At 38.4% G+C, this 23,975-nt stretch overlaps 1 protein-coding gene across 5 annotated transcripts in view; it reads right to left on the reverse strand.

Annotated features, from left to right (window-relative positions):
* Nucleotides 1-23,975, reverse strand: part of SIPA1L1 (signal induced proliferation associated 1 like 1) — a 241,315-nt gene that overhangs the window by 21,911 nt on the left and 195,429 nt on the right. For all 5 annotated transcript variants that reach the window (XM_068399040.1, XM_068399041.1, XM_068399036.1 and 2 more), the window contains 5 exons: nt 23,612-23,886; nt 19,809-20,087; nt 9,281-9,430; nt 4,136-4,260; nt 1,230-1,348 (listed from right to left, as the gene is read on the reverse strand). In XM_068399040.1, the coding sequence (XP_068255141.1) occupies nt 1,230-1,348; nt 4,136-4,260; nt 9,281-9,430; nt 19,809-20,087; nt 23,612-23,886 (948 nt within the window). The remainder of the gene's footprint in view (nt 1-1,229; nt 1,349-4,135; nt 4,261-9,280; nt 9,431-19,808; nt 20,088-23,611; nt 23,887-23,975) is intronic.

Here is a 23,975-nt window from a genome sequence, read left to right on the forward strand (position 1 = left end):
TAGTTATCTCCAATTAAAGCTACTGTTCTTCATTAGGAACTGCGTCACTCCTCCCATCCATCTGTCTACATAATAAAGATTTATTTTAACAATGACTAAATGAGAAGAATGCAAGCATTAATTCCAGTGCTACACCTTGCACACAAGCCAGTGAGTTATGTATTACATCATTATATAGTCAAATACAACTCATGGAAAACAGGTCAATCTAAATATAAAAACTAGTTTGTGCTCCTAAGAATATGCTCCTAAGGTGTGGTGGTGTTGAGTTTTGTTTTTTTTTTTTTTTTTAAATTACGAATGAATAACCTAAAAGCAACACTGCCAACTGTACTGAAAGAAGAATGCTGATAAGCAGGAGCAAATAACAGGAACCAATTAAAGACCTTCTCACACCTAAATAAATGCAACTAATACTTTCAGTATAATAGCGCAACACAACTCCATATTTTAGCTGATTGTACAAATAAAAACCCCAAGTGATACAGCTTATCGGGTAATTTAAAGTTTAAAAGGTGGGCTTTTTTTGAGTCTAGCGACTTAAATAATTTTAAAGACATTTTAAATTTATGAACATTACTGCATTTCTCTCTCTCTGTATGTAAATCAGGAAGTGACAGTCTCCAAAAGGTGTAAATATCTAACTCCGCAGAGACAGAAAGGCAGAATTTGCCATTTAGACACTAAACACAAATAAAACAAGAAAGATTGTTTCAGCAAGATTCCAGCAGATCTTTCAAAGTACTCCAACAGCGCACAAGGTAGGTTATGGAAAAGAAGTAATAGTTACACTAGGTAAGGGAAGTGGAAAAAATACAAAACCAAATGCCAGATCACTATTCTGTTTCAGAGCAGCTTTCCAAGTGTTACATTATAAAATATATTAGTAAACTTAAAGTATCACATGTGAGGCCTAGGAATAGCTTTGCAAACTCCCACAAATCCTCTACTTATCACAAGATAATAGACAAGAAGTTGCTGTTCACCTGGAAACAAAACTTTATTTACTAATAAATATTTCAGTAGGCTGTGCTTAGCTTCTGTAGGATTCAGGAAACCATAGGTCTGCTCCACTGCTTCCTCCATGTTCTAGTAGGGAACAGGGCTTGAGGATTTTTTTTCCTTTTTTAACTGACACTCTGAATATAACTTTGAACAACACTTTTGGTATCAAGAGCTTGTGGAGCAAAAGCAAAACATTAAATAATTCCTTTTTTAGGATAACTTACATGACCCTGCTTATTTGGAGACAAGTGAACCACAGGATCCTGTCTCATCAGTCTTCCACTGGGACTTTCTCTGAAGGATGGCAGTACTTTTGATACTGCTGGGAGATGGCATGTTGGTTCTGCAATACAGCACACAACGATGTACTGAAGAGCGTATGCAGTGCAACAAGCTAAGAAAATGTGTAACCTAATTTTACACTGCAATTTTTCCAATACTCCCCTTAGCCCAAAACTTTGGATACCTAATATGAAATTCATTCCAAATAAAAAAAACAAATATTGTGACAAAACACAAGTGAGTAACTGAGGGCCCATTCCTGCCTGGAGTGAATCAGCAAGACTTCATGAAAAACCAGCAGCCACCATCCTGGCTTTTGTTAGAACAACCTGAATGGTATCATGCCCTCATTGCCCAACAGCACCATATCAGAGCATTAAAACAGCGGAATATTCATTTTCACAGTGTATTGGCATTGTATCTCTATATGCCTGTGGACAAGCGATTAAAAAACCTAAAGATCCACATTTCCTTAAACTGTATTCTACCCAAGGCAGGAAAATAGCAAAAGTCTACAGTGATCACTTAAATTAACACATTTTATCCAGTACAACTACTACACATATTTCTTGTCAGGGTTCTGGTGAGTTAAATAAACATTTTTTTAACTGAAGAGATAGCAAAAATCTGTTGAAATCATAATATTCCCTTAAACACTGATGGCTGTGAATGTGGAAACTGCATAGATGTACAAAAGGAATACTTATTAAATCAGACCTGACAAAAGTGGATGGAATTCAAATCACTCATCTCACATGGACACTCACAGGAGTGCTCTTAGCCAATTAAACTTATTTTTTCCCAGGAGAGAACTATGGAGGTCTAGAGGGTGTTCAGACACAGCCCGACAGGTAGGTAGTAGCCTTCTCGGAGCCCAAGGTCAGTATTTTAAAAGAATCTCTCTCAGTTGTGACTTTTTACATATATCTTCTCTCCTGTGGTTACGCAATATTCTGCACTTCTAAAAATGCTGCTTTTAAGTAGAATATGTGCTTATGAACATCAAGTACTTAACAATATCCATGGTAATTAGCAGTGCTTTCCCCAACACAGCTACAGTTTGTTCATCTTGATCTTGATTACTAACTTTTTTAAAAACAAATTTAATTTTCTTTTTTTATTTATTAAAAAAAAAAAATTAAACTTGACTCCCCCTGGCAAGTGGTAGCAAGCAAGGGTTGATGCACAGAGAAAAAAGGTCTTCTGTAGCTATGAATGGGCCAGGAAGGAGTGAGTGTGTGGATTCACTGCACCTAATGTCTTATTTACCTTGAGACAGATTATCCCAAGTGGAAATGTGCTTATTTGGCATAGAACCAAACTTTCACCTAGATTCTCCAGACTGGCAATGAAGTCTCCAGTCAGAGATGCAGCTTCCAACTGCGACTCTATGAATGCAGGACAATACACAAGAGATAAAGTACAGGGATTATGTGTCAGTATGCATTTCTCAGCCTTTGCCAAATGCTGGAGCCATCTCTTCTACCACACAATTTTTTCCTGTTCTTTTTGGCCTTATTTATTTATTTTGCTAATATGGTGACACCTGACATTGTACAACAGAACTTGCTAGCAGCTCCACTCAGTGCCAGCATCAACGCCCAACTGCTGGTCTGCAAAAGTAATGCTGAGCAAAAGATCAGTTTTACATGTGTTGTTACCATCACAACAGTATAAAGACATATGCGATTAAAAATTTCTGTCAAAATGGGAACTGCAGATCAGTATAATCAGAGTTTTTTAGTGAGAAGTGGGGGGGGGGGGGGGGACACACACACGACTTGTGAGGGAGGGACTGACAGATGGCGTCAATAACAAGGCACATCTCACTGAGGTTGTGAAGGTATGTGAACAAAGTACATCTCCAGAACTTGAGGCTGGCATTTGCCTTAACAAACTCCTGCTGATCTCACTGAACCTTATTCTGTGTTCAACACTAGTCCACATATATAGAACAAAGGTGTGATGCAGTAAAATTATGATCTATATGTGCAATAGAAAAAGTATAGAATTGTTTTGTCTATGGCAACAAAGTTAGAAAAAAAAACAATCTAGTAATCTTGACCATGGTCATCAGGTTGGATCAATGCTGTTTGTAGACAGGACATTTCCATTGGTGTCAATCTCATTGGTATCCACTCAAGTCAAGCCATAGCTGTAGCAAAAGGTCTACGTGCAGAAACTTCAAATGAAGGCTTAACAACACAAATTCTCAGTACCCAGCTGTTTTATGTAGTTAATATGCTCCCTCAGCTGACAGCTTAATTGCCAAGTGCAATGAAAATGTATACACTGGTGGAAGGTGATTATCAAGCTATAGATTTACTTCACTACTTAAACTTTAATTGCATTTTTTCCATTTTATACATGGTATTTTTATAGCCTCAATGATCAAACAATCAATTTGCATTTATATAGCACTAAAAGGGAGCACCACATGCACTTTAGACAAACTAAGCAAAAATTAAACTAAGCCAAACCACTCAGGAGAGCAGGTGAGGTCAAACAAGTCCTCAACAGCAAGACAAATTAATCAGTTTGTCTACCCAACCACTTCTAAAAGGACAGAGTGTTTCAGGGTAAGAGCATTAAGGTAGATTTAGTCCCACAATCAAATGAAGAACTGAAATCAGTTCTTCCTCAGGTGATACTCATAGGTCTCAAGGAAAAAGACTGCAGAAGCCAGTATATGCTCCAGACCTAATTATTCATCCTGCCGAACAAGGTTAACTTTCAAAGACTCTGAAAACGCACTGCTTAAGAGGGTTCTCTCTCTGCATGAAGAGGTATTGCCAAAGTCACCTTGTGGTCAGCACCACTTGCTCATTGTAAAGAATTAATTACCTACCCATCTGGTCAGCGATACTATCCTCATTTCTTTGCCAGCTGGGTGTGGATTTGCCGCTACCACCCGTATCTGATTGCGTGTTCTGCCTGTCAATGGAAGCAGGGGATCTACGGCTAATTCCAAACCTGTTGTAAGACCCCAAAAAACAAAGCAGATAATGATTTTAAATATGCATAAATCTCACATAAGGAGAAAAGAGCACTTTTAAGAAGCTAGTGTCAAACAACAGGGCAGAGCAATGCATAGCACAATCCTTCATAGCTTGAAGGATTTATAATGCTTTTCCATTTAATTTTTGTGGCAGCTCTCAGGACCCATTTAGCACCTTTAATGCATAAGATTACAGTACACATTAATTTATTGAGCATCTTTGATCAAGAACATCTGGTTACAGTGCATACAATTCAAAATAGCAGTCTAAAACATCCAGAAATAAAATTATTAGTTTTCATTTACATAGATGCTTACATGGAAAGGTGACCAGATCATTACATGGTTACATAAAATTGTCCACAATGAGTAAAACTTAAAAGTCTGGATAAAAGCCACATAGGGAAATGAGGTGTGTTTATTGGGAAAAGATATCAAGGATGGATCCTTTTAACTGGGAAAGCGCTACCTCAAACTAGTCAAAGGAAGCATCAGAAAGTTTGCTGGGACAATCCCATGGATCTCAGCCACTTTCCTGGGTTCTAAGCAAAAGACTGGTACGGTCATATCTAGGTGATGCAAATATATATGTAAACAACAGATTCATTTGGGACAATATTACACTGCCAAATATTTTAATTGTTTATAAAGCTGACTGTATTGGCTACGGATTCCCAAAACCCAGGGGTTATAAATTCTGTAAATTAAGCTATTTGATCATAAAATAATTTGAGTGGACTAGTGTAAACTAAATACAGCTGTAGGAAAGCAGTGAGACATGTATACCTATTGCTGTAGAAGAAAGCATACAGAGCAAAAGAAAAACTGTGTTCAATGGACTTTGTTTGAAAATCCTACTAGGTTAGTCAGATGGATTTCAAAAACCTCAATAAAGATATAGTAAACTCAAGGAGAACAATCTAATGACAAAGTAGATATCCAGTGCCTCTGTGCCATACTGAAGTTTACATGCCTTACATGCCTACAAGCCTGTAAGAATTAAATCTATAATTCTGTATTACATATAAATCACTTGTAAGTCTACACAGAATTGGGTTCAGAATTAGCAGATCATTAAGAATTTGTCAAGAACAATGCATTTCTGAGGTGTTCTTTTTAATCAGACTTATCCTGAAAGATATCCAGAAAGAAAAACAATTCCCAAAACTCTACATGTACAGAGTAACACCCAAAGTAATTACAAGTTGATATATTCTCTATATATCAAGGAGTTTCTCTAGCTCTAAGTGTCTAACATAACAACAGAAAATAAAATACCCAAACTGTGCTACTCACTCTACTAGCTATAGACTGACCTACACCACCTCCAATGTAAAATAGACATCTGCCCAACAGTCAGAACAAGCTCAATATGTTTACCCCATTTAAAAGTTCATTTACTTGTTAACTCAAATGAACCCACCAAGAAACATCATATGACTCAGAACAACAAAATCCCACTCCCATCCTTAAAGACAAGCAACTGGAACATGCCTGTACATGCAGTACAGCTCCAAAATGTCACATTTTGAAATCTGGGGCTTCTAAATTTTAGCCGAACATGACCCTACTTCCCTTTTGTTCAGCACTCCCTGGTATAGCCAACATATGGTTTGATGAATAAAAAAAATGAAGAAAAACCTGGATGTATCTGCCTTCTGAATACAAAAAAATTAAATGGAAAATGCACTGAGTAATGCTTCTCCTTTTCTATTCACACAGGCTAGCTACGATTTCACTTAATCAAATACCTAAATTAAACATGATGAATTCAATACCAATTCAACAGATGCATAAAAAGTCTAAACAACATTTCAAAAGCTGATTGATTCTTTAAACACTGATCTGAGGTAATTTTCAAACTTTCAAGACTTCTGAACTATTTTGGGAAGAGTATCTTTTCATGGCAAAATAATTCGGAGTTGTTATCTAAAAGAAAAAGCCCAAACCCCAAGAAAACTTCATGTGATGAAGCTGCACTGCATCAATATTTTACTTTCTATGCGTTGTCCTCTTACCTAAACCCCATAACGTTCGTATGTACAAAAACTATCAATTTTGCATTTGACATATTTTATGATGTGGGATCTTTTTTTTCAAGATTAGAGATACACAAAACCACCATGTTTCTAATTTTATTTCATTAAAATCACTGCTCTACTAATTGAGCAGCAAGAAGTATCTTTAGATTGCCTTTTTTTACATGAAGCAGGCTATTTAAAAGCAGGAATAATAAACGCAGGTGGTGCTATATACTGTGCTGCTTAAATATATAGCCCATTAGGGTATGTAGGAATGAACTCAAAAAACTTGAAGGAGAAATCAATCTGGATTAAAAGAACAATGGAATTGTTTAAATATACATTTTATATGTATGTCATAAGAAACAACTCATTATTTCTGTATTTTTGAATTTCATTTTTACATTCTACAATCATTTATTACATATACATACCTTCAGATAAACACAGGATAAGTATACGAAACACACATATATACATCAAGACCAATCTGGATATCCTTGAAGGCAGTGAAATTTTTGCCTATATCCAGCTCAAGATATGGACCAATAATCTAGAAGAGGCAGCAGCTACTGCTCTTAGCGATGTCTGACAGAGGTTGGACTCACACCCACGCTTCCAGTCATTTAAGTTCCACAAACTTTCCAAATCTGTCTTACCATGCAACAAGAAAGAAACAAATGTATACACAAATTATGCAGTTGAGATTTCCTGCACTGGGAAATCTCAGGGAATGGCACACCTAAAGCACACTGGAGCCTCCTTTTGGGAAGATTACCTTCAGGACGTGGAACCCCCTTGGCCAGGTACCTACTCCAGTCCATCCTTCTCTCCAACATCTTAACAATTGAATGCTACAATATCTCTCCCCTATTTTAACAACATATACGGATTAATCGCTGACGAGCTCTGCCTGATACATCGAACATCACTACAGAGCTGCCCTGAATCTGGTCTCTCAGACAAATCTCAACAGAAGATGCACATGGAACTGCTATGATTTTTAGTAACGTGACAGACATTACTTTGCTTATTGAGGCAAGGGAAAGTTTCCTTCATAATTGCATTTTTCATGCTTTCCATTTAGCCTGGTTGAAAATTTTTTGAAAGTCCTGAGTAAACGTGATTCATGTGTACAAGGACAGTTTGGGAGGCAAAGTACTTTTCCTATAAGAACAGAACATAAGAGTAAAATAATTGGAGTTTAATAAGTGATTTTTCTTTTTCTAAAAAAGCACCCAATAAGCAACATGCAAAGTTCATGTACTAATTACCGCTTTCATTATTCCATTTAAACAGTGTTTCCTTGCACTGAATTAAAACTTCAAAAAGACTGTACATGCAAGGTTTCTAGGACATGCTCTTTGCTGAACTTGCAAAATGCTCAAAGAATGCTGCAGTGAACATATGTGTATAATTAACTTAAAAGATGGAAAAGGGTTCGGATGGGTGCTGGTGTGCTCTGAGGCCAATTCAAAACAAAAACGCCAGCGTGTCAGAAAATCCCTTCCTACTCAAGCAGTTATGGTTGTGATGGTCTAAGGACATATGGCAGCAATACCCTTTTTGTAGAGCAAATTATGTAGTTGGAAAAGAGCAGATAAGATATTGGGAGCACAAGCTGCTCTTCAGAATTCAGGACAAATAAGTGCTGCTGGCATGAATGAGCCAGGATGTATGCAGTGCATAAAGAGGTTAAGTGCTTCTTCCAGCTGCAGAGCTCTGGACACACTTCTATTTAGTTTCCTTACAGCAAAGTTTAATGGGTTTAGAGCAAATCTCCTAATGGCAGTAGGACTTAAGCACAAACTTAAATAATGACCTGAACAGGCCTAATAGTCTCATGACTCAAAGCCTTCATGAAGGTGTGCAGCAGAGAAGAGATGGCCTCTTCAGAAAACCTCAAACTGAGCTGCAAGGAGAAGGACAGGGAAAACAAATCTTCAGTGCTCTGGAGCAAGCAGCAGCACTTGTTCAAACACACACTCAGAACGGCATTCTCTGGACTGACACAGAGCAGTGTCCCCTTACAGGCACCTAAACAGGCAAAAGACAGTGCCTTGTGCTAAGCAGTTCCTGACAATGGTATTTAATCTTAATAATAATTTATTTTTTTAAATAGAGAAAAAGATACTTCTACTTTATGAAAGACCGAAACCAGAATGAATTACATACAATGACCTGCAAAGTACTCAAGATGACTTCAGAGGGCAGCTTTGCAATGTGAGCTATCAGCAGTTTTGCCCCTTTATCTTCTCTATAGGAAGTAATTTGGAATGTGGTAGACAGCTCTCCTGCTGCCAATTATTTTTTTTCCCTACTTGGAGATGCTTGATTTATTGCTCCTTTCAGTGCTCTCTGAAAACGATACAGATTTAATTTCTTCCTCTGCAAGTTGCCCCTTATGTTGACACTGGATCACTTCAGAGAGCTTGAAGATTTCTGGAAAGTCGGAAGAGAGCGCCTTAAAGCAGGATGACTGTGAATATGTAAAAAAGATGCGAGCCGTGGATTAATTAGCACTTTTGTGCCTACACATCTGAAGTCTTAGTTGCACTCAACGCTACTTTGCTTCAACTATTAGCACAGACTGCGAAGGCTGAAACCTACTACTTTTTTTATTTTAGAATCTAAACCTGTGAAATGAAGCAATTTGCAACATGAAACCAGTGCCTTTAATGAAGATTTTTAAACACATAAAGGTCCCTTTGTATAGTAACCTGAGCAGTTGTAGACGAGGATCAGAGAGAGGTCAGGTCGCAAAGAGAAAAGGTGGAAGCAGCAAGGGATTTTTAAAACTTACTTTTTCAAGAAGCATGACAATGGTATTTTAAAACAACATATTTTAACGCGTGTAGACAACAGCTGACAGGGGGCTGTGTAAGCACTCCTTTAGTTTAATATACATTACAATAAATGGAACAGAGAACAAAAAACCTGCCCAAAAAGAACATGAAGAAAGTCTGGTGCCTACCCTTCTGGCATAGATTTTTGTCTGTATGTGCCCCCACCAGAACCAGTTTCGCTTGAGGATGATAAGTTGCTTGGAGAATTACGGCACTGTTGCGATCTTGCTAAGGCAATGGATGAAACTGTGACGTAGACATCAGAACCGGGAGACAACCTGTTTAGAGCAAACGAATCAGTCAAATCAGCAATATGGAACAGCAATACCATAGTGCAAAGCATGATGGACAACATAATGCAAATCGTCACATCAGCAAAGAACATGGCATCATGGAGACAGTAGAAATTAAGTCACTTGAAGGATCAGACATTTTCCCCTTATTAATCTATTGGAAACCATGAAAAATCAGCTGTAAAAAGCTGGATGCAGGGGAGTAAATGAAGAGAGGCAAGCATGGAGGAAAATGCCAGCACACACTAGGAAAACAATCCAGTTTCTGAAGTCCTGATTTGTTTTTACAGATTTCTTGTAAGGAATAACGCAGCATGACATTCCTCACCCAAACACCAAACAGAACAAAATATTCCTGACTCTCAAAACCAACTCTTGCCTGGAATTTAAACCAACTGCAGTGAGCTGTCTATGCAAACTCTTCCAAGAGTATCAAGCTTATCTTTATGCCACCCAACTTGTCCACATTAAATCATAAGGACTAAAAAATGTAATGTTATTTATAAATACTTTAAACACCCCCCGACAATCTTAACATTCTAATATAAAACTATCTCAAAGTATCAGAACTCTGAAAATACAGACCTGCGTCATACGAAGCCTTCTGTCTGAATAACCATACAGCAAATAAATGGGCTAGAATTACAACACATGCACCTGGGCAGAATGGCTGGAAGCAGCAGGCTTATAATGCTCAACTCGTGTATCATGTCCTGTAGTTGAAGGCTTTTTGAGATCATTTTCTGCTTTGTGCATTCTGTTTCCCAAACCCCAACCAAATTCACTGCTGCTAGCTAGTTCTTTGTTCTGCTTGATGCTGACTGAAGCCATTCAGAACTTCTCCAGTGATTTAAATGGACTTTGAATAATGCCATCCATGAACATCAAAATCCTACTGTGAATGCAAACCTTGACTCATTTTAACTAGGAAAAATATTATAACTTACACAAGTTAAATAGCAATTTAACTTTTAACATTTAAAAAAAATGTATATTGACTTCAGTGAAATACACAGATAGTTGCCTCAGTACACAACTTGGGTCTGGGGATTTACAAGATCGTAGCCTAGCCACTTAATCTGTATCTGTAAAGAAGTGGCAGATTTTAATCAGCTCTCACTGCAATACTGCAAGAACTTTTAAAGTTCAAAAACTCTTTTGAAAATGAAAAAGGCATTGCACTGATTAATGTTACTTATGTATGTGTATATTTCCAAAGAGAGAGAGTGTGTGTGTATATATCTTCATATTAAATATGCATTTGTCCCGCTCAGTAATTTGCAAAAAAAAGCAGTAAACTAACAAAATCTTTAAATGGAAAGCGCAGTAGGACTGGACCAAACATCTTGATCATCTGAAATTTCATAAAGTGCATATGACAAATAGTAATTCTTTTTTCCAGACAAGAAAGCAATGATCTATCACCTAACCATCGCAAGTACCATACCAAATCCAGTAATTCCTTTCTAGTCTACCGAACTGATTTTAACTTATCTCACATTTATCAAGCAACAATTCTGAACTATTTGATTGCAAAGAACACAGCCCAAGAGTTGGAAACTTGGGGAGCCAGAAGCCAAGCAGTTCACTTTCCCAGTGGCACTCTGAGGAAAAAAAAAAAATTTCCACCAACAAAGATATGTGCTTTCAATAACATTCACCCATCTATACAGGCACACACCTTTAAATTCAGTTATGCTTGCAGAACAATATACAGTTTAGAAGTATGACCTTTTACTCCAATACTAAATTACAATTTATGGCAAGAAAACCAATTACTTCTTGAATAATTTCTGTAAAATGATGTCCTGTTGGAAAATGCTTACATTTTCACTTCAGATCCAGCTATGCCTTTTCTTTACTTCCTATGCCTTACCAAAAAGTGACAACACTGTTCAGAAGGAATGTAAAGATTTCAGAACTATGTCATGGAGTTATAACTCATTTACAAAGATGAAAGACCTCAAGGGCAAACAAAATTGTATTATAAACGTGGTCTGACTGACAGCAATGAACAACCAGTCAAGTAGGACATCCTATTATTTAAAGCAGCAACACATGTTGGTACAGTTCACAACAGCACTAAAAACCTTTAACAGTGAAAGACGTTTCATTTTATGTGAAACATATAAATAAGGCAAAAGAACTTTAGAGTAAATTAGTTCAAATTGACTTTTTGAGCTGCTTTGAAATCTGTTGATGAAAGGCACTTCCCAAGACAAAAGGAGTATTGTGTTAGCAGTATGCCCCTATAGTTAAGATATTCTGTGCTTGTCTTTTATTTATAATTAAAAATCAAACTAAACCAAGCTATTATCTATTTCAAAAGACAGCTTTAAGAAGAGATTCCAAAATGGTTAAGTGCATGAGTCCCATAATTTAATTTAAAAATAGGCTAAGTGTCCATTGCATTAAACAGGTACAATTACATTGCAGTCAATTGGATTATACCATGCGTGATTTAGTTCTAACAGATCTAGTTCATCCTGAAAGGATGGGTTGAGTCTTGCCAAGTATGGGAAGAAAATAATCTTCTGTGAAGGCAGTGAGTGTGATGGGCATACATTTATTTTGTTTCGTATGACAACACAGACATTGAAAGCATCCATCTTGCTCTTAATAAATTAATTTCCATGTCATTAGCTGTGATTTTTGCCTATGCCTTCAGTATGCATAAGCAATATATACATCATAGGAAAAATGTCAGTCTAGCACACTTTGTGCCTATGGCCTAAGGCAGTCTTTAGTTATACGAACATACCCAGGTGCCTTCTCCCTTAGGACCTCTGCCCCATGCAGTTTTATTTTGTCCTACAACTTCTCCTGCAAGAGCTGCACAGCTCGGAAGTGAAGGAGGAGCAGGCAGGCAGAAAAGGAAGGATGGCCAAGGCATATCAGTGCTGACTTAGCAAACTGAATTCTTATCTTGCACTTGCTGCAGCACTCCAATATGACCATTGACACATTGGTTGAAGAAAATTTTTCATTCATTGTCACTAATTGCAAGTTTCTGAAAGGCCTTATTTGATTCTAAGGCCCAATTTACTTCTGAGCTGAACTTACCAAAGCAGCTGAAGTCTGTAAGAAGCTGTAATTTGAATATATAAAATATTAACTATGCTGGGCACACTTCCAAATATGAGATGCCCAAAATAAGCCACAGCAAATGATTAGAACATAATTTCCTTCTCTATCTTTGTTCTTAACCTGAAAAGGGCCAAAGACACCTCTTCTCACACAAGAGTTTTGAAAATTAAGTTTAATTAATACTCATGAAGCATTCAGAAACTATAGTAATAGATGCCACTGTAAAGCTTAGAGGGGAATTAATAATTGCATCTTTACAGCAGGATTTGAATGCCATCCAGTAAATAAGGGATGGAGTAATGAAGAGGAAAATAAAGTATTAAACAGCTCTTCTTTAATGAGCTGCATCCACTGTGTGAACTGAATGAGGCAGATGTCCTCTGTTAAAAGAAATTCTCGTAATTTAATCAAAGGAAGTATCAGAAAATATGGTTACACAAGAGGTCTGAATAAAATTGCACAGCAAATCTTAATTCTGGCATGCCTACCTTCCACATGTTTGATTTTTGCAATCCTAATAATACTGCAAGATGTGACAGCTCTCTGAAAACACTGTTAAAAGGAAACCAAACCATTCAAAAATGAAATAAGAACATCAGCAATTTTGGGGAAGGGGACAGTGAAGGAAACAGAAAATACAATTATGCTGTCATATTGTACCTTCTCACACCACACTGTATACCTTCTCGAACATTTTTCTTCGATTTGATCATCACATTTCAGAAAACACGTATTACAACATGAAAAGATACGGAGGCAGGCAATGGGACAACCAGAGGTACAGAAAGGCTTCCATATGAAGAAACACTGAATAGGCCATACGGCTCCACAGATCATAGAGAATTTTGTCATAACTGCTTCAATCCATCCAAAACGTGGATTATATTGGATCAAGCAAACAAATGATTATTCATTATCCCTCATGACAAAAGAAAAAGCAGGAGACCTGGAACTATCAAGAGAACAATTAGCAGGCACCTGGATGAAGAGACATGATCCACAGCTGTTAAACACAGCGGTACAGGTGCAACATGCTCCACGCAATCTTAAACTGCAGACAGCCCAGAGGCTGGCGGACCTGGTAAGGAGTCTTTCTTTACACTTGTAAGCATTTCTTATGCTTTTCCCCAGTCCCTGCTGATGGCCACTGTCAAACAAGAGAGACCAGCTCTTGACATGACACAGCATGGCTTTTCTCAGATGTTTCTGGAACACAAGAGTTTGGCTGTACCAGGTGTATCAACAAACCTTTGATTTTCCACTACTACAACCAGCTGTAGGTCCTGGTGCCAGTAGGAAACGCATAATATATTATCTCTTCTTAGGATATGTTTTAATTTGAAGAATGTTATGAAAACTTTAAAACAACAAATCCTCAAAGCCTACGGGGCAGGCAATGCAAGTGCTACAATGCTCATTTGACAGGTGGCAAGATGAGCACAGACACTTGCTTGTTTATGTTGGGAAAAATGTCACTCATCCAAGCTAAGCAGCAGCGGATTAGGATTTTTATATAATATAGGAACAGTTTAAACTGGAATCTATCTGAACTGCACAAGTCTAGCAGCATGCTTTGCTCTCTAGTTTTCACACTTTTCAAATGTCTGTTGAATCAAGTTTTAGTTAAGACTGGTTCCAGTTTACTAAGTTAATTAAGAGGAGATTATGATCTACCACTATCTCATCTCTTTTCCCTGCAGTTTTTTTTTCTGGAAATGAAGTGTACAAAATAAAACCTGAAAATTGGGAGGGGAAAAAAATATCAAGCTCTAAAATTACATCTTCTCCAATAACATTAGCTCTGGCATACTTCACATATATGTAGTTTACTGTTGTTTTCCTTAATGTATCACTCTGATATTTATCCTGGGCTATAGGCTATATAGTGTCCCGTGTGGACTAATTAATGTTGTGAAAGAAGCCATAACTTGGAATTTATTGCATTTATATTATTAGATTTTTCAGTCTTAATGTTGCAGTAACATTAGAGCTTTATTTTAAAGTTTTGGGTTATTTTTCCTGCCTACAAATATGCGCATTAATCATGAATACATTCAAGGACCAAGGATACTATGAAGAACAAGGAGAATTCAAGTACAAGCTAGTGAATTGGATACATGAAGACAATCCAATAAAGTCAAATTTAAGTACTCTGCTGGTTAGGCACAGGACTGGGCATTTGTCTGCCTTCTCAGAATCAGGGACTGTCAAGCAAGCTACTCTCCCACCTACAACAGCAGCCTTCATAGGGAGGCAACGTGTTTTCATGTATATGAAGTGAAATCCTCCTGTTCTCAGGACCGGTAATGCAGCTTTTATTTATTTTTAACACAGTTAAATGGACTAAAGTGAAAGTATCAACGGGGGCAAAAATTAAATTTATTTCACTCAGTATGCATATTTAGAGACTTTAGCTATATGAAGTGAAATATCACTAGGAGGTAATTAAGAAGAGTTACACCTGTACTCCCTGTACTCTGAGAGCACTTTGTAGTCAGAGGGAAACACTTGTCTGATAAGCTGTTTTGTTTAAATTAAATCCCTCTAATCTTCAGGGTTTTTTTTTCCTAAACACTTAAGTCATGGATTTACTGCTGATATGTTACCATTAAAATGAGTATCATGTCAGGTTTGATACGTCAGAAATATTATAATGCCTTTATTTCATTCTTTGTAATCCCACCCACTGGAGCTATGGCTGACAGTACCGACCTTCTGCAGTCCTGGGAGACTGCCACCACCGCTAGTTCCAAAAATCATCTCCGATTCAGAGATCAAAGAGCCACACAGACCAGTTTACTATGGGCTTCCCAGCTGCCACATCCCTTAAAACATACATCACAAACTACAGATTGCTATTTCTTAGTGGCAGATAAAATCTACCGTGACTGTCACTGCGCACGGCTCCATAAATGAAGAGTGCGCAGTCAAAAGGCAGGAGCACAGAGGGATAAATGGCAGCTTCACTCTCAAAACAAAGAAGTATTAAGATCAATCAAACATCAGCAAGTCCGCACTGCAGCTCAGCCCTGCAGAAACACAAGTGACAGCTCGTGATATCTAGATCACAACCAAAGATTAAAACTGAGGTTAAAGCTATAATTTAGTACTGAAATTACTTATTGATGATGATCTTCACAGGTAAGTTTCCAGCCCCACTGACACCTAGGCAGCACCTTCTTTTCAAAAGTAAAGTTCTGATGGCAGTAAGGAAATCTAGGATATCTGTACCACTTTACTAATGAGCTATAATGACAGGTCCTTTTTTCTAAAACCCCTTAAAATTGCTCTATAGAACAGAAATACTGCAGAGAGAGAGATGCTGAAATAGCCTTCTTCTATACGGTGGGGTTGTGTTTACAATCATATTAATTAGAGGACCCTTTTCGGATCACAGGGACCACCAGTATAGAACCCAGTATCCATATTACCAGGTTACACTTGATCCTCCGTTTCTCCGAGAGCTGAGCAAAGAACAGACCATAGGGAACGAAGCACAGCAGAGCACCATTGCTGCTACCTGTGCCAGAAACACGCACAGGTTCCAGCACCTCCTCATAGGGGATTTTTACGCTATGCAAAGCGTGAAAGGTAGTGGTGAAAAGTTGAATGGGACATTAGTTGAGAGGGCTATGAAAATCTCATCTTTGTTGATTTTAGAGATTTTACACAACAAGAAGTAGCTGAGCTTCCCCAAAAGCAAAGCTTTCTTTTATCATGCAGAGAAAAGACAAATGAGTCTTGGAGTGAGCTTATTGCCTTTTTCTTTTTCCCTCCAGTATGGCTTTAAAATGACAAAAATGTATTTTTCTTCACTTTAACTGGAAACACGTTAACCTTATGCAGCTGCTGTTATATTTAAACTTGTTCCAGCCAAGACTAACATGTTTAGCAGACCAGAAAGATAAGAGAGAAGACTTTTTCATGCATTCAAAAAAATTCCAAGCCGAACTTAAAAGCTACTTTGATAATATATTTTTTAAGGATGAAAAGATCCAATAGAACCCTTTTTAAATAATAATTAAAAAGAAGATTTAAAAGAATGTCCAGAGGAGAGAAAACCCAGCTACAAGCCTTGAAAATGAAGGAAATGGAAAGTCAAAGTTTCACTTTTTGAAAACAAATACTGAATATATGGAAATGTAATTTTCACTTTGCAAACATCTGTCAGGCCATAACACCCCTCTAGAAGCACCCAGTAACTGGATAAATCTTGGATGCTTTAGATGTGTGATGTTGCCCACATAGGATTTTATGCACAAGAAAAACAGTTACTAATACCCCGTCTCTCAGTGCAGCCAAAGGCTCACACTCCTTGGCGTGAGTCGTGGAACAGCCAACTTGAGACTCTAGAAAAAACTCTGGTTAATATCATGCAGAGATGGAAGCTTCTGAAAAAAAGAGCAACTCAGCTGAATGTGATCTTCTGACACTGCCTTAAATTTTGCTCAGTTATTACTGTACCTTCCATAATTACAGAGTGAGATTCTACAGCACTGGAGAGAGAAAAAAAAAAAACCCCAACATCCCAACTCCTTTTCCTTCAAATTCAGCATCTGCCTGTCTTCAGCTGTAACAGGCAGATATGGCCTGACGCCATGCAGTTTTTACTTTGGTCCAAATATGTCATTAGAGAGTTAAGTCCAGTGTCTCACTGGCTTCTGCAACCTTTTTCACAGACAATCTAATCAGGTTGTCTGTGAAATTATTAGTGCTTTCAGTGTTGCAAATTTTCCTCTTGCAACTCACACTGATCGGAGCTTTCAGTACACAAGAAGGGCCAGAAGGAGGATCCGGGGAACTACAGGCCTGTCAGTCTGACCTCGGTGCCAGGGAAGGTTATGGAGCAGATCATCTTGAGTGCTATCACACGGCACGTACACAACAACCAGACGATCAGGCCCAGTCAGCATGGGTTTATGAAAGGCAGGTCCTGCTTCACTAACCTGATCTCATTCTCTGACAAGATGACCCACTTACTGGATGAGGGAAAGGCTGTGGATGTTGCATACCTGGACTTTAGAAAAGCCTTTGACACCACCTCCCACAGCTTTCTCCTGGAGAAACTGGCTGCTCACGGCTTGGACGAGGGCATGCTTCGCTGGGTAAAAAACTGGCTGCATGGCCGGGCCCAAAGAGTTGTGGTGAACGGAGTTAAATCTAATTGGTGGCCAGTCACAAGTGGTGTTTCCCCAGGGCTCACTATTGAGGCCAGTTCTCTTTAATATCTTTATCAACGATCTGGACAAGGGGATCAAGTGCACCCTCAGGAAGTTCGCAGACGACACCAAGCTGGGCAGGAGTGTTGATCTGCTTGAGGATAGGAAGGCTCTGCAGAGGGATCTCAACAGGTTGGGTCAATGGGCTGAGGCCAACTGTATGAGGTTCAACAAGGCCAAGTGTCGGGTCCTGCACTTGGGGCACAACAACCCCATGCAACGCTACAGGCTGGGGGAAGAGTGGCTAGGAAGCTGCCAGGTGGAAAAGCACCTGGGGTGTTGGTCGATGGCCAGCTGAATATGAGCCAGCAGTGTGCCCAGGTGGCCAAGAAGGCCAACAGCATGCTGGCTTGTATCAGAAATAGTGTGGCCAGCAGCACTAGGGAAGTGATCGTGCCCCTGTACTCAGCACTGGTGAGGCCACACCTCGAATACTGTGTTCAGTTTTGGGCCCCTCACTACAAGAAAGACATTGAAGTGCCGGAGCAAGTCCAAAGAAGAGCAACGAAGCTGCTGAAGGGTCTAGAGCACAAGTCTTACAAGGAGCAGCTGAGAGAACTGGGGTTGTTTAGTGTGGAGAAAAGGAGGCTAAGGGGAGCCCTTATCCCTCTCCACAACTACCTGAAAGGAGGTTGTACTGAGACAGGCGGTCGGTCTCTTCTCCCAGGTAACAAATGATAGGATGAGAGGAAACGGCCTCAAGTTGCACCAGGGGAGGTTTAGACTGGATATCAGGAGAAGTTTCTTCACCAAAAAGGTTATCAAACATTGGAACAGGCTGCTCAGGGAAGTGGTGGACTCACCATCCCTGAAGGTATTTAAAAGACATGTAGATGTGGTGCTTAGGGACATGGTTTAGTGGTGGACTTGTCAGAGCTGGGTTGTTGGTTGGTCTTGATGATCTTAAAGGTCCTTTCCAACCAAAACGATTCTATGATCTATTGAACTTACATAAAGCTACTACTAGGGGGGCACTCCCTAATTAGTTTGAGTGCAGACGTACAATAGTGTCTAATGAAAAAGAAAATAAGAAAATGAAGTCCTTACCAACTATTATAATTTCTTAACAAGTTGTCCTACACAGAAGTTTCAATTTCACCTTGGTAGTTTCCTGGTTTTGGCTGTACCGTTTTTGAACAGGGTTTCTTTTTTTTTTTTATCTTCAGGATGTGAAAAATGCTTTAAGTTACTTCATTAGAACTCTCTTTATATTTTCTACAATATGCATCTTATTTCCACTGCTTTATATTTTTCAGCAATGTAAAGCACAATCGGAATTTTTTTTTTTAAGGAATTGTCAAAAATAAGAAATACAAGCTACGAGTTTGTTTCCCTCAACAGATCTCTTTGTAAATGCAAAGACAGTGATAGATTTGTATAGATAATCAAAACAGTAACAGTTCACTTGAATACTACCAAATAAATCTTTTTCTGTGAAAGAATGACAATACCGTGACAGGATATGCCTGATACATTTATCTTAATAATAATCACTTTCTTGTTTAAAAAAACCCAAAACAACAAAAAGCCCCAAACCACCCTGGAGAAATGCAAACTTAAAATAATATCTTCTCTAGCCTAAAAACTTCAAAAACCCCCCAATCAGATAAATTTGCTTTCTGTGCTGGTCAGAATTCTCTTGCTAAGCACCCTGCTAGATGCTATTTCTGCCTTGGGAGCTTTAGGCGATTCCATCAAGCCTATAAACAAGCTAAAATTTTTATTTACTTCTTCAACATGCAGAAGTTCAGGAACACTTAGATCTAAAACTTCAGCTGTAACTCATTTGAAACTTAAATAACAACACAGCAGTTTCAGAATACCATCCAATACAGGGAAACACAGCTTAACAATCCCGTGACGCTTCATTTTATGGTTAATCCTGCCAGGAAAGGTATTTCCTTTTGGCTAACATTTCGCTCATATTCACATTGCCTTTTGACTAATTAAAACCAAGATTAAAAGCAGTCTTCAGATACTCAGCTAGATCTATTGCGTTTTTTTCCAGATAAGATTCGGAGCAGCAATGAAAAGCTATTTGTGAAGAAGACACGTACCTCCGGCTCTCCAACGGGCGTCCATCACTAGAGATGCTTCGGGGGATGTTGGCTGCTCGTTCTGGGGGTGGCATTTTCCCTTCTCCTTTCCCAGAGCCAATCCTAGATGTTACTGGACTTTGTATTTGGGATGGTACTTGAGCCACATGAGATCCCTGTCCTTTGTTTGCATTTCGCTGCCATTTGTTATTATTTCTGAAGGGAAATTTGAATTCATACGACATTCCTTCATTCACTTTGTATTCCATCACTGGCATACGGTAGTTTTCTGAAGAACTCCTGGAAATGAGGAAATTTAACATGCTGCTATAAAAATTAAAATAAATATATCCCATTCACAAGGATAGAAATCTGAAGACAGAGGCTGAATCAATTCTATAAAACAGTAAATTTATGATTTTGCTTTTTAGAAAGACATATTTAACAAATTTTGATACTCTTCATCTGATTACTGGGTTATAAAAGCTAAAAATCTGCTAGAAGGGTATCTTTCCTTCCTAATTTAAAAAAGTCATGGGTTTTAGAACTTACTTGCACTCAGACAAATAAGACCTGAAACATTTGTTCTTTTTGAGATAAATCTTTCTGATACACAGACATCCAGGAAAAGACAAGATTCCCAAGAAACAGTGCATTACACTCCATTTTCAAACATCTTTGGCTTTGGAGCACTTCAGTTGATAAATTTGCACATTATGAGAACAAAACAGTTGCTAAAAATTGTAGATGCCAAGCCCAAAAGATGCCCTTTGCTTCCTGCAGACGTACAGGAATGGGACAGCATAAAAACTGGAGTGAAACAGGACATAAGCTAACACAGTCCACGTAAGATGCAGGGCAAACTTCTATATACACTTAAAATGAAAGATTTGGAAAGAAGATGTTAGCTTCAGCTTCAGTGACGATAATTTTGGTATTTCTCTTGACAAATGTATACACCTCCATTTAAGTGATTTTTTTAATGGTGATTACTTTATCTACACACATCATTACCTAATGGGAAAGAAAAGTAAACAATCAGTGCAAAATTTTCTACTTCTAGCTCTTCCTCTAAGTGATTACACTATTAGGACTGAGAAATATCAATATCTCTTCCCAGCTAAAATACAAAACAAAACAGCTAACTTGTTAGCTGGCTATGCTGACATTAGCAAGTTGTGCAGTCTAAGAGGAGTAGACAAAGTGAAACAGCTGGTGCTGAGGTCTTGCTGTCCACAATATACACATTTTGTGGTTTTACTTTGGCCTACCCTCTAGTCTTGACCTGCAAATTAAATTAGCAGTTGGAAGTGTGCTTCTGAAGCACATGTAGTTCAGCTTCATCTGAAAGGAAATCAGTTTGTGTGCTCCCAGACCACTTTGTGATGTGAGCCACTGCATGGTAGATGGGGATGACCAGGAGATTTGTTTTCAAAGTCCACTCACAATCTAACTAAAATTTTGATACCCTTGTTTTTTCTTTCTCTTCATATTTTATGTCTCTGCTGTTCTTTCCCTAAACACTCCCCCTGGCTGTGCTTAAGGCCAAGATTGGACGAGGCTTTGAGCAACCTGGTCTAGTGGAAAGGTGTCCCTGCCTGTGGCAGGGGGGTTGGAACTAGATGGTCTTTAAGGGCTCTTCCAACCGAAACCATTCTATGATTCCATGATTCTATTCTATGATTATATACTTTAGTAGTTGGGTTTCTCTTTTTTTTTTTTTGCATAGTTACCATTTAAGAAGCAAGAGCACACAACTTCCTGTTGCTGCTGTGTCCTTAACTTCAAGGTCAGCAGTCAGTCCACTAAATGAGTTCAGTGGCAATGTTTTAATGACCATCTTTTAGTAGAGATATAACCATAAGAAGCCCTGCCTCTATGTAGGGCACTAGATTGTGAATCAGGATATTTGGCTATATTTTTGTACCTACTACTGACCTTGTACATGGGCCCGTTGGCAAGTCATCTTATCTAACTGCACCCCTGCTCTTCCTCCAACTTCATGCCAATCAATTTATTAGGATAGGGACTGCTTCTCATATGAATGTACTATATCAAGCAGAACTGATCTTCATTTTAGTTACGGTCTATAGAAGTTACTGTAGTAGAAATACTAAACGACCTCCAGAGGACAAAACGAAAGGACTCCAATTTTGGAAAACTGATTGCCAAAAAAGAAATTGCTTTGTGCAAAGATTACAAGTCTCTAGTAATATATGTAGTATAGGTACAACTTCAAGACACAGTCCTAAACCTTAATGATTTTGGATACAGCAAGCAGGATAACTAGTCAATAACCCACCATGAACATTTGCTCACTACAAGACCACAACAAAACTCACTGATGTTGAGTACAGTATTTCAAAAAGTGCAGTAATTTCTCTTCCTGCTATGGGTTTGGATACACTAAAGCTAAGCCTACTTTTGGCTGCACTTAATTTAGCTCAGGAATAAGAGGATCTGTGCTTTCCACACAGATTTTTCTGCTCTAATCCTTTTGCTATGATTGCAGCTGAACTTTCCATTTGCTCAGGCTAAATACTGTACAAAAGCTTTCCAAATACCTCATGGGTGACCTTATGCTACTGCTCATTTTAATCCCTGACATGTATTCAATTTTCCAGTGACAACTAAAGGACAAATAAAACTCCTTTTCTGTCTGCTCCTGTTTTGCTACCAGTTACAAAAGGAGTTAATACGGCTCACAGTAAAAACAAACATGGATTCTTCTTTTATGCAAGTACAAGGTCTTTGCTTGGAGACACAATTTCATATCAACGTAATAAATATGCATTTAATTCAGCTCCAGCCTTAAGTATAGGAAGATTTAGCATCTCCCCCTACAAAGATACTGCCTGATTAGAAAACAGCAGTGCAAAATGCTCTCTCAGTCTCTCACTGCAAGGAACACACTGAACTCTGATAACTGTACTTGCTTCTTCTTCGCAAATCTAGCACAAACCTTGAGCTAGCCTGTGGGCAAATTTAGTCTGTTAAAGATCATTCCATTTTAATCATATAGCATTTGCAAGATATTAATACAGGATGTCAGGAATATGGGAAGCAGATTTAGTGATGTGGCTGAATGCTACAGACAACTGCAGAGTTCAGAGGGGAAGCAGTAAAAATTATAAAAAGTTTTAGTGTGAGTTCAGGAAAAATGGAGGGACTTAACGTCCACTTGAGAAAAAAGGCACGTATGACTGCTTATTTCTGATCAAGTAACATTTTAAAGCTATAAAAGCAATAATACAGTTGACACAAGCCTCAGGCTTAACACAGATGGGAAGTGAGAGATGCAGCAAGATCTACCACTGAGTGAAGAATTAAAATCTGCTGCAATTTCTCTGGCCGGATTCATACCTTTGATAAACTCACATCATTTACAGCCCTATTTATTTATGACAGTAAAAGAATGTAAGTCTATTCATAGCTTTCAAGAATTACATCCACAGACATTGCAAACTACCAACAAATGGGAAAGCAGGAAGGGAAATGTACAATTAATTTTGATGCATCATAAACACACAACTGCCAACAAAAAGTTGTTTGATTTCCATGTTAAATTCCATAGAATTTAAAGGATGCATTAGGTTCTTCATGCATTTTATTAAAATGTGGTATTCAATGAATATTTTGTGGGGCCTGCAGTCTGAATATGGGCAGTTTTTCCTGCGCTCTTCTTTCACCTTACAATACTGGATGCTGTATTATAATTATACTATGGTTTTTGGAGGTTAACAATTATTCTGTGGTGTTTCTTTCCCCCCCGACCCCATAAATCAAGATGTAATTTCAGACCAAAGGTAGCTATTATACAATACCTGCGTGGTGTGCAGTCCTCATATGGAGGGACGATGACGACCTTCACTGTTACTGATGTTCTCAGAAGATCAATCATTTGCTCATGGCTCAGAGTGGCTACAGCCACCTTGCAGATTTCCACCAGCCGGCTGCCTTGTCGCAGTCCTGCCTGCCATGCGTAGCCGTAGGGTTCAACATCTGCCACAATGCCTTCATAGTTTACATGGAAACCAAGCTGACCCAGACCATTCCTACGCAGAGTCATCTCCACTGTTTCACAGCCCTTAGTCACAAGCTGTGAATTGAAATGAAGACAGAATTTAATGCAAAGAGAGACCTTCAGTGCTAACAGAGGTTTAGGGGCTCCATTTCTGAGCAATCAAC

The sequence above is a fragment of the Nyctibius grandis genome, chromosome 4, assembly GCF_013368605.1.
Source record: "Nyctibius grandis isolate bNycGra1 chromosome 4, bNycGra1.pri, whole genome shotgun sequence".
In the NCBI taxonomy this organism is placed as follows: domain Eukaryota; kingdom Metazoa; phylum Chordata; class Aves; order Nyctibiiformes; family Nyctibiidae; genus Nyctibius; species Nyctibius grandis.